Below are 12,318 nucleotides of genomic sequence, written 5' to 3' on the forward strand. Positions count from 1 at the left end.
GTGAACACCTCATCTGCTGATGAATACCATGTGATGAGATGAAAAGATCAGAACAGCTATGGTCATCAAGGTGAGATTGTTTTGTCAAAAGCCATTTTCATATATAATTACTTTTATTATCAAAAAAGCTTTCAATCTTATCCTTGCATCTTAATTTTTAATGTTTATAGTGGATATGCCAAAAATCACAGTTAATGCTTGGACAAAGAAACCTGGGTCGTACGTTTGTCCTCATTATATAATGATGAACTTAAAGGCCACCTATTATGCAAAATCCACTTTTTCATTTATTTAATACATAATTGTGTCCCATCTGTGTAGAGATTCAGAACATTTCAGGAAAAATGATTCTCTCTCTTTTTGTGCTGATCCATCTATATAAAAACCTGTCTGACAATTAGCTGATCAGATTTTGGCCACTTTGTGATGTCACAATGTTTTTATGGGTTGTGTAACCATTAGCCAATAACCAACCAAGGTATCACCCGCCCACCTTATCACCTGAACCACCTCCATTGTATTTTAAACCAAACTCTTCACAAAGGGGCGTGGCCAGCAGCAGCTCATTAGAATTTAAAGCTACAGACACATAATAAACACTTTTGGAACAGGACTGAAACAGAGGGGTTTATGGGATGCTACAATGCATGAGCTGTTTGGTATTTCGAGCCAAACACTTCAGAGACATGTTTTGTATATAGATCTAAAATACATTGGTGAAAAAGAGTATAATAGGGGACCTTTAAACCACCAATAATGATCAAATCTAACTTCATATTCAAAACATAACCCTATATGAAACAATAAGAAATCTTCTTACCTAAGGCTGTGTAGTGCCCGAACATATAACACAAGTAAACCAGAGATAAAGCACTGAGTAACATTTATTGCACACAGGTAAGGCAGGTGCCATTAATCAGTGTAAATAAAGGATGCTGCAAATAAAAGTGTAAATATAACCTCTGATACCTGGTCACCACATATATAAGTCCACTTTGTTTCTACACACACATGAGGTTCAATTGCTTCTTTCAGTAAAAGGCAACAGTTTGTGTTGTGATGTTCTTTCTCTCCAACATCGCTAATCATGTAGACATGTGGTTAACCAAGACTGAGGTAGATATCCAACGAAATGAACACACATTAAAGTCCCACAACACGACATGAGCTTATAGAGGAGCGGAGAGGAGCAACAGTGAGAGCAGCAGGCGGACATTTTTAATCCCAGGGACCGTGCTGAGAGGCTGATCCATATTCCCCCTCATTACAAGCTTATTTACAAGATTAGATTAAATGTGGCAACAGGATCAATTTACATTACTGTTAAACAAAAAGAAAGCAATAATGAAATATGTATTATTTCAAGTGAATTTTGACAAGCTTTTTTTGGATGTATTACCACATTTGATTTAACAGAAAAACACTTTGTCCAATTTGCATTCATCTGACATCTCCCACTAAATGGATTTAAACTCGGAGCAATGTTAAAATGGCCGGCTCCAAATTGCTCGCAAAGTGGGCAGTGACAACAGCGGCCATGTTGTGTCCTCCCTAGTTATCATTCCCCTGTTAAGCTAAATTGACACCAGAGAAGTGACGCATATTAATGTCAATTCAAGCTAAATTCAATATTTCAGTTGCTCTCATCAGTACACCAAAACAGTCCAGATCACATATTCCCGCTGTTGCTGCCTCATTTAATTTGGTCAAGGTCGTTGTTATTTTTAAGGGAACCCATTGAATAGAATATGAAAAAGAAAAATTAGCATGATGAAAAGACAGAAGCCAATAGAAGGGGATTTTATGTAGGGTAGAACCCATAGATGTTGTCCTTCCACATTACAAGCAATGAAAAATTAAATATATGTCCAGCAGGGGGCTCTTTCAACTCACAAATGAAGTCAGCTCCACACATTTGATTTACCCATCTGCAATTAGACCAACTCACACTGATAAAACTTAGCAGGGATAAAACCAAGCCCGCATGCTGAGAAAAGTATTAAAAAATGCTCTGCAGCTTCAGAGGAAGATGCAAGTTATAATTCATATGTGTAAGAGAAGCTTGATGACGGTCTAAGATATGGAAATGAAGTTAAAAGTCTCAAACAGATCTTAAAGGATGAAACGCAGAAAGAAGAGAGTTCTTACAACGTCACAAAATGTCAGATACACCCACAGAACCTTTCAGACATAAATCACAGCAGGACATTAAACATTTGTAAAGCCTTTGAGTCAAACTCTCATTAAACAGCACTCAAAATAAGAGATTGAGAAAATGTAAAATACATTTCAGGACGTTCAATGTTAAAGTTTGAATGCTTTATTAACTTTTGTCCTGATGAAGGTCTGCAAATGTGCAGTTGTAATGAGTTTCTGGATAAGAAAACTCAGAAGGCTTGTTTAGGTAGGGTTGAACTCAAACTTTTCTCTAGTAACATTACAACAACAATACAACATTATGTTACAGTAAATAAATAAATCCAAACTCCAGTCACAAGACACCCCAAAACCAGACATTATAGTGACACAGTGGTGGTCAGTGAGTGAAAGACCAGGATGTAGACTTTTGTCTTTAAAGGGGCTCTATTATGCTAATTTTCAGGTTCACTTTGTATTGTGTGCCTCTACTCAGACATTGTCAAGCATGGAAACATCTCACTGTGACATGTATATCACGTACAATGTCTTGAAGCGCTAGCCAATAGAAGAGCGAGTGTTACATCGTGATGTCATTATGTTACAGAAGTAAACAAAGGAGTCCAATGGAGCGAAGAAACTCCATGTGGCATGAACTTTGGGATTTTAGCCTTTGCTGACCATTTACATGCACAGACACCTATATAACACATAACAGGAAGGGGATAACAGCACAAAGCTTAATAAGGCCCCTTTAAAACAAACAGCGAGAAACTTCAAGTAGATTTATGAGTAAATGATTCACCAAAAAAAAGTCTGAAGTTGTAGTGTAGTCGTCCGACTTCCTTTGAGTGGTTGAACAAATCAAAAATATACAAATAAACCAGAGGAATCATCATACACAACACCATGTAAACAGCGAATGTTAAATTATCATCTCAGACAAACACATTGATAACAAAGTGAGAACCTGAATGTGTCACTACAATGACAACTTGCTTATGTAAAAATGATCAGGTAAATCATTTATTTTATATAGGCGCCTTTCAAGGCTCTCAAGGTCGCCAGGTCCCATCACAAGCCCCATAAGAAAGGAAGAAAGAAATCAAAATCAAAACCACAATCACTCAACGTATATACAGATTAAACAGACAATAAGGCGAATGTGAAGTCACACTCATACAAATCATTTAAAATTACATTCTTTGAATCTGCCCTTGAGGGATGGATGTGTCTTACAAACACTGTAGTGTCAGTAAAAGTATGAATTGTAGGTTTTTGCAAAAGGTATGGCGCTCAGTACCGACGCGTAACCTACAGAAAATAGGAAGACGTCTTTATCAATTATAAAACTGCAGATTCAGTGAAAAAAAAGATTATCGTGCACAATGCAAATGTGTCATGAGTGATGATTTCATCAAACGCAACTCTCAGTAATCCGAAACGTATTAATCCTCCTTCTAGTAATACTATTACTGAACATCCATGCTACATTTACTACAATAATAAGTACCCTCTTTAAATATATTCTTGAATAACACGCTTGAAATAAATAATTTCCATATCCGACACATCTGCTGCACTTTGGTTGCATAAGGAGCTTCACAAATCTGTTATTTTCTCACACCTCCACATAAAACAAGTTTATTCATTCAGCTAATCTCTTTCTCGCTTGCACGCACACGCACACACACACACACACACACACACACACACACACACACACACACACATTTGAGATGTACCTTCTGCCAGCACATTGGCTTATCTGAATAAGAACAGAAGAGTGAAAAGGCATGCCCATTAAGGAGGCAAACAAATAATTATTAAGATCATTTTTTCCGACAGAACTGATGAAACAAAGTCATTTCATGGTCTTGAAAGACATAATGAGAGTTGACAAGGAATGCATCACAGTAGGGGATGTGAAAACAAGAAGTACAGGATTGCAGAAAGAAACAAAAAAAACCCTCAAAGGTTTTCTATCCAATTTAAAACGAACCCAACAAGAACAAGAACAATCCTGAATGCATCCCCACGTGTTTGTAACGTGAACAAAAGAGGTCAGTTGTAGGTCCGGAGTTTGACGTTGGTTTTCCAATCGGCTCCGCTGGGCTCACAGGGATGGAAGTAGGCAGTCACCTGGGTCACAGTTCCCAGGGGGTCCACGGGGCCCCGGAGAGCCAGGAGGGCCCTGAGGAGAGGTCACAGGGGGGCCTGGGCAGAGAATTAGACATAATTAATTCCTGTGCCGGGCTGCACTTTATCATCGCTCAGTGGAGTGACACACTGTGTGGAAATACAAAGAGATAGTTCATAATGCGAGAAGGCCACAGTATACATCCACTGCAGATATTTCTGCTAGAGCTAGACCCAATAAATCAGGTTGATATATCTGCTGGTATTAGCGCTTTGCAGGAATATCGTAACTGGTGTATGTGTTGTTTGATAACCACAGAGCACTGATGAGTTGATTTCTTCTCATCGAACAGGCTTTACTGAAAGATAGAATTTTAATTGTCAAACTTTCAGGTGAAATCATAATGTGACAATTTGACTTCGAGTTGAAACCATTGAGCTGATAAACAGATTTGGTAACTAATGCAACGTGTATAAACAATAGTTTTAAGAAGATGTATCATTAAAGCCATTCAATAAGGCAAATATCTAGAATAATAATGAAAAAAAACATTTAACAAACTAGAACAATACTGTTAAGCGAAGTAGTACAACAAAGTTTTAATTGCAGTGAACATAGATCATAATTTACTGGATGTGATTTTGCATACATTAGTCCTATCTATACTGGAAAAGCATTCTGATATACGGTATGATATTAATCCTTCTCTATATTCTCCTTTACCATTATCCTTTTACTTTACTTCAACAGCAATGTTTAATACCTGCAATATGTTTCATTTAAAATGACACAATTATTTGTTTCACCGTAACGGCCATCAAGGACAAAGAAAGTACATTTCCTCTTTCTCCACTATGACGTCATCACTGCAGATGAGACATTAGTGTATCATGTTACTAAGCAACAGCTTGCTGAAGTGACACAGCTTCATTGTCATACAAACACAAGGACCAGGGACGATATTTGTGTTAGTGACACATCCCTTTAAGTTTATACCCCTCCATGTCCATTACATCAGTCACAGCGGGGAAAGTGCCTCCTCTGCTCTTCATTCAGCAGGAACCGCAGTTACAGCCTCGTCTTTTTCCTCCCTCTGGAAACACAACTTGCCCTTTCCATCACCGACACATCCATCTCCTGCTAAACTGCTCTCACACAAAACTGACCTCAGTACTGTGCTGCTTTGTGCTGTTAACACCAGAGCAAAGGCACACAATACTTATCTCAAATGTCGATATTTAATTATAAAAAAACGTATGGTGCATTAAAGTCGATCTAACTGTACACTTAAAAACACTTAGAGTGCTTTAAAACAACAATCATAAAACATTATAAAGCATTTTATATAACCTAAAAGTATCATAAAGCTTCATAACTGTCACAAACAGATTTTTTTTTTTTAACAAACCATAGCGTTATTAATAGTTCCCAATATGTTATAATATTTTTTTAGAATCATTGTCATAATGCATTGAAATGTGATTATAGGTAACTAGAAGTGGTCACTGGGTGTTTTAAGTATAATGCATGTTATCATTAATAGAGTTATTATTATATTATTATTATTATTATAAGTCACTTTTAGTGGTCATTGGAAGTTAAGATAATAACACATAATTCATCTAAAATGTGAGTCACTAGAAAATATGAACTTTTGATACTTGTCCTTATAAGAAATAATGCTTTAAAATGTGCTATTATTGGTGTTATAAGGCATAGTTAATATTTATGAGTGCGATTCAAATACAAGTCGGTTAATATAAAAGTGCTATAAGCAGGTTTTAACTCTTGATAAGTTGGTTTTAAATGCATTATAGACATGGGCGTCATAGAAACCGCCAATATGTTTCCCTTCCTACATTGGTTATATATTTATCTATAGCACAGAGTTCATTTATGACATCAAAGTCTATCTGGTAAAAAGAGTTATAAGCAATGACAGGAAATGGACATTGTGGTCAACCTGCATATATCCAGTATTTTTTCCACTGAAACGCCATATTTCTCCATGGACCTGTAGGTTGTAGGTTAAATCTGCTCCATTTGACGAGGGGTACCAGTTGTCACTCATCATGATGACCGGGTGACGGGAGGTTTGGTTGGTAGAAATATGTTTCTGCTGTACAGGGACTACAGTAACTGCCCAGGGAACACAGACGCAGTGGCCCGGTACTTTCCTACCAGCAGTTTGTTAAACTTTCTGACTCTTACCGAGGTGTGAACACAATGGAAGTTTAACCCCAGCAGCTGTGCCGAAGGTGCTTCCTATCACTGTACGCCCCTGGAAATAATGTCTTTCAACAGCCTAGATTAGTTCTCTCCAGAGGAGCCACTGATTGTTGTTATCCTTGGCCCCACACATGCATTATGCACACACATAGTTGTATAAGTGACTTTAGGGTCAGTGATATACTCCTGCTGTCAAAGGACTGAAGTCATGGCTCCGTCGGGGGGTAGGGAGTTATTTCTTAGTTCACGGGAGCAGGGGACAAGCCGACATCTTAGGTCGTGTTAAGAGAAACTTTGCTCAGCACATAAGGCTGAGCTTTAACAGTACAGGACGGACGTGATTGCTCCATCTCTGCAGCACTTTGTCCTCTGTTGTGGTCCAATTTGTGTCAGAGCTTTTACAAAAGATATCTGAGAGTTGCTTTTATCTCCAACATGCTGAGATTCCACATGAAGGCTGAAATACATTTGAGCTTTGAGATTTGACACAACTGATGTTTACTGAGTTTCACTTCATGTCCTTCTTTTCAGTAGACAGGTAGGAAACGTAATAAACTAAGATGTGGAGGAGACAGGGGGTCATTCAGTGAAAAATTGGCTAAAATCGAAGCATACCAGAAGGGCAGGGAAGTACTTTCTGATCTTTCTTGCCATATAAAGATACAGAGCAACTTTGCTCTCCTTTTAGCTCATGTTTGGTCTCCACCAACTCCTGAGGGAAACATCTCTTTTAAGGAGCATTTTGACTGTCTATGTTCACCAGTTTCTGTTGGTTGATCAAAAATGAATCACCCTTCACTAGAAAAACACTAATTTAAACCCTTGTTATTATAAACATATTGATGGCCCGCTTTGACGTAAAGTTCTATGAATTCGCAGTGGGTTAAAAAGTCTCCAATGCAAAGCAAAATAACTTAAAACACATTCACTTGGATCAAAATACACTGATTACATCAAGTTTAGTTTACGATCAAGTATGTCTCTTACCTGGTGGCCCCGTGGCTCCTGGATCTCCTGGTAACCCCAGACCAAGCTGACCCCGCTCTCCTTTCTGCCCCCTGTACCCTGAGGACAGACACAACATTCGGGCTGAGCACAGATGCCAACATCAAGTGTGCGGTGTTGTGTTTACGGAGCGCGGAACCACAGTTAGTGAGATTAGTACAAATGCCCAAACATGTTAAAAAAACTACTTTTCCCATTGGATACCTTTATTGAAATCTTTCTATCTTCCCAGGGACTTCTACAGAGTGGCTTCTTGATGATATAAATATGAACAATACGTTTCGCAATGTCCAGCATCAAGCCTGCAGCTTTGATAGTTGATGTAGGAATCCCAGTTTCAATCCCAGCCTTCTGAATAATGAAAGACCTACTGATATCCTGTCAAATTGGAAATCATCAAACAAGCCATCTGAACGTTAGCGTCCAATAAAAGAGGCGTGTACAGCTCTCTGGCAACAATATGGCCGCGAGCGTAAGTCTTTGAAGAAGAAAGGAGCTTTTTTTTCAATCAAAGGTCAGATATGTTGCTCTCTCAAGGCATTCAGAGAAATACATATGTACCATTTAAAAACAAACAGATGCAGAAAACAATCTTATCTATTCATTACAATAGACGTAATTTAACGGGAGGATAAACATGATCATTAATCTTTTGATCACAGAGAGAAAGCTAATTTATCTCATTTTAAAAGGCTTTCTGCTATGCTGATTTGATTCTGCATGATTACCTCCAAGATGAAATAACACAAGGACATGCTTGAAACGTCAAAGACATGATGAGTCAAATAAATCAAATCAAAGCATTAACACTCATCTTCAAGGCCAGCAAGTGTGTCGTGTAGAACATTGAGCACACATGTTATTGAAAGGCTTTCTCACTCCATGCTAAGCTGCTGAGTCTTTGCAGTACAAAACAAGCAGCATACCAAGTAAGAATTTCAGGGGCTGGGAAATATATTTCCCCACGAGGCACTTAAAGTAATGGAGTCTCAGGACCAGCGGTTGCATGGAGTGCATCAGAAACATTGACAGGAGGAGTATCAAGCATCGCACCGCCTGGCCCAAAGGGGAAACGCTTCGACGCTTACTTGTCAGAGAAAATCTCAGAAAAAAGGCTTATGAATGCTCCAAAACCGAGTCTCAAAAGAGAGAGGGGGCTATCCACACATTGCCACAATAATGAGACTTCTTTCAACACTCACAGGGCCTGGGGCATTCATTCAGGGAGGAGACGATCCATGAAGAAAAGAGCACTGTACCTTAAGCAAAAAAAATACTGAATAGCACACAGGGCAATAAGTTTGGGTGGCACGCCGGATTGGTGCACTCTGATAAATCGAAAGCTCCATACTGCGTCTACACTTGGTTGAAAACATTTTTTTTCTCGGGCACTAATGGATAAAATGCGCTAATAGAAAATATTATTGCCAGAGAGTGGTTCTTCATGCTTGATTGATAGGATTGCAGTGCTGCACCTGTTGTAAACAGCATTAACAGCAGCATGTATTTATTCTGCCATGCTAGGCTTTACAAAAGAAAGAAAGAACACCTTTCTTTGAGCAGCTGCTCCATCAAAGGCCAATTACTGCGGGGTGTTTACTGATTTTTTCATATTGTACAGGACAAAGCATCGCAGCGCCAAAACACAGAGTTTACAGCCAGATATAATAACAAAAACACTTGTTTCAGTATTGATACATAAACAGAACGCACTAGAATACAAAATAAAACAAAAAAGAATGTTAAAGTCAAAATTATTTATGAAATGCACTTAAATACAAAGGATTTACATGATTTCTCCTTACGCTCTCAAATGTAATACATGAATATAGAATGATAAATGAGCAGTCAATTATAACATAGGGAAATGGGATGAAAAAAAGAAATGATCAGCATGCGTCCCTATGGGTGTTCTTTAACAGCTTGAGACTTTCACCCATGTGAAGTCAAACCACGAAGAAAAAAAGAACTCAACAGAGGGGTTATTTTTCTCCATAAACAATTCATTTTGGCATATTGGAGAATAAGTCAAGTTGGATATTTCAGAGAAGCACAGTCTCCAGCCGAGGATGACGAGAAATAATGAGGAAATATTACCCCAAACTCTCTCCCCAGCTGAGCGGAGTCACAAGTCAACAAAGAAAAAATTAAGGGAAGTGAAAAAACGTTCCTCTTTGTTTTCAATACATATTTATTGCAAAGCTGCATTAAGAATCACCTATAAAACACTCTTTGGAAGCTTAAAAAAAGACAACAAGCTGAATGAAATCAAAGACATGTGTAATGCAAAAGGCATTATCACAGCACACATATTTATAGTCCAGTAGTGGCCTACTTTAACTACATTATTCATAAATGAAAACAGCATTTTATATCATAGCAGTGGGTTAAAGACAGTGTAAATGGTCTTGATTAATGTGAGGTAGATATATAGCTTAAGAACAAAGGCCAATGCAGTGATGCTTTTGATCTGCACCAACAACGTAACACACTCCTTTTAAAGTTAAGACACCGCTCTGCTGCGGACACAATACTATTCTAAGCGAGTTTGAGGTATAAAGCCTGACCAGCAAACCATTAGTGTTGCAGCAGTCAGAAAGTCATCAGTCTGATAAAAGAACGTCCACCCTCTTTCCTGACTATGCTCCTTTTCTACTTTAGAGGCTTTCTTCCCCGGAGTGAGGTATCAATACTGGGGCTCTGTCCTGTCCACATTGATAATGCTTTCTCTTATTCACAGCCAATTCTTCGTTTGTCTTCATATTTCCCAGAGAGCCGCTGTGCACCACACTCCTGGCCTTTTTCCTCTGCTTCCTGCCCCTCAGTCTGCATTGATAAACGGGTCTAAGCAAGAGAAAAATACTCATGAATCCCCAAAATACAAACCTTTATTGGTAGCCCCCATCCAATTCCAGCTTCATCCTGAGTCTTTATATACAGAAAATAATGTTGCAGTTCGATATTTCCTGCTTGCTTTGAATATGTGTGGTGCGGACTCATTGGTGAATGAAACACCAATAGACATGTTTTGTGGGTAAAAATATCAAAGGGTTACTGTAAGTGTCTGGTTGAGAGCAATCAAAGGATACAAGTTATTTTCATTTCAACAAAAGTGGTTATCTTTTCTGAGTTGATGTTAAGGTCCAGCAGTTGAGTTTGGCAGCCTGAGCTCTTACCATGAGTACCAGGAAGTCCGGGCTCTCCTGGTGTTCCGGGCAATCCGTCCTTCCCAGGAGCTCCAGGAGGCCCGTGGATTTGTGAAGCCAGGATCCCCGCATGTGTCTTCTGTGGCATGGCAGAGCTCGATAGCTTCTCTACAGGGTACCAAAATGAGACAACTCACATTCAAAACGGAGAAATCCTTGAATAATAACCATGGAACGTTTTCATTTGGGATCATATGTACCTTCAAAGACCTTTAATACTTCGTTTCTGATGAGCATTTTGAGTTCTTGAATGAAGCCGGGATCACCCTGTGCGTGGAAAGGAGAAGAATACACACATATTTCATTCAGAAATTAACTGGCAGCATGAAAATTAAATTGACTTCTATCTAAAAAACAAACAAACATTGAAACCCACGACAGGGAGAAGAGATTACTTCTGAAAATAGTCTTTTCTAACTATTCAGTGAAATCCCCTCTTGCATTGTAATATCACATATGCGCCTTAAATCCAGCTAGAAGTCAAATGGATTGAGCCTGGGAATATAAAATGAGGTATTATGACTCTATAAAGAGACTTCCAGGTGTCCATTTCTGTAGTAAAGCCCTCTGTGCTTCAGATCTCATCTGCATGGCTCTTCTATCAAGACATGACAATATATATCTCTCAAAAGCTGTTTGAGCTTTTCAGGGTAAAATAGGCAAACAACAGTAGCTTTGGACTTCTTCTTCATTCCAAACAGATTCAATCTCTGCTGTTATATAACAGTTGTGACTACGTTGAGTATGTGTAAAATGTCTGTGACACACGGAGGTGTTTTCACTGCTCTGCTGAGCTCCAGGCACGCCCACATATCTGTCTTTCTCTCCGTCTCCATCTCTCTCCCTCTCTGACCTTCTGTTGCCTGCATGAGGAGTGGGAAGCGCTCAGCAGAAAGAGAACAGCAACCTCCCCAACAAAGCCTTGTTTGATGTTTCACGCAAAAATATGTAGCGGCACCATTTCTTCCATACGAGAACTGAACTACTTTCGCAAGCTCAGGGAGGAAGTAGGCTGATGGAGGTTTTGATCATCTACGGGTAAAGATAGTGTGTGTTTGATCAAAGTTATCTTACCAAGAGGTTAGCATTCTCAAATTGTCCTGGAGCGCCAGAATCTCCTTTTTGTCCGGATGGTCCAAGCGGGCCAGGATCTCCTAAGCGCCCCCTCTCGCCTTGAACCCCTCTTTCTCCAGGAATACCGGGATCACCCTGCAGGAAAGGAGTCCAGACATGTATCAGCTGCAATTCCTGCTGGAATATGCCACACCGCAGCCACTATTTCCCCCGTGTGACTCATCGTTATAACTTAAAGGTCACCTATTATGCAAAATCTACTTTTTCATGTCTTTTATACATAAACATGTCCCCCCTCTTTGTAAAGAGATTCTGAAAGTTACAGGAAAAAAGATTCTCTCTTTTTGTCCTGATCCATTTATATAAAAACCTGTCTGAAAATGAGCTGATCAGATTTTGGCCACTTTATGATGTCATAATATTGTTTTGGCTTGTGTAACCATTAGCCAATAACCAACCAAGGTAACCCCCCACCTTATCACCTGAATCTCCTCCTAGAGCACCATTGTGTTATTTTTAACCAAATAT

At 39.0% G+C, this 12,318-nt stretch overlaps 1 protein-coding gene across 1 annotated transcript in view; it reads right to left on the bottom strand.

Moving 5' to 3' along the window:
• Positions 1–873: 873 nt before the first annotated feature.
• LOC104965678 (collagen alpha-1(XIX) chain) overlaps positions 874–12,318 on the bottom strand; it is a 53,203-nt gene continuing 41,758 nt past the window's right edge. Inside the window, exons 33-37 of the mRNA XM_010794682.1 lie at positions 11,791–11,925; positions 10,917–10,983; positions 10,687–10,824; positions 7,493–7,570; positions 874–4,353 (exon numbers count right to left, since the gene is read on the bottom strand). Coding sequence (XP_010792984.1) covers positions 4,253–4,353; positions 7,493–7,570; positions 10,687–10,824; positions 10,917–10,983; positions 11,791–11,925 — 519 coding nt within the window. The 3' untranslated portion in view covers positions 874–4,252. The remainder of the gene's footprint in view (positions 4,354–7,492; positions 7,571–10,686; positions 10,825–10,916; positions 10,984–11,790; positions 11,926–12,318) is intronic.

The sequence above is a fragment of the Notothenia coriiceps genome, unplaced genomic scaffold (assembly GCF_000735185.1).
Source record: "Notothenia coriiceps isolate Sejong01 unplaced genomic scaffold, NC01 NC01_scaffold00037246, whole genome shotgun sequence".
In the NCBI taxonomy this organism is placed as follows: domain Eukaryota; kingdom Metazoa; phylum Chordata; class Actinopteri; order Perciformes; family Nototheniidae; genus Notothenia; species Notothenia coriiceps.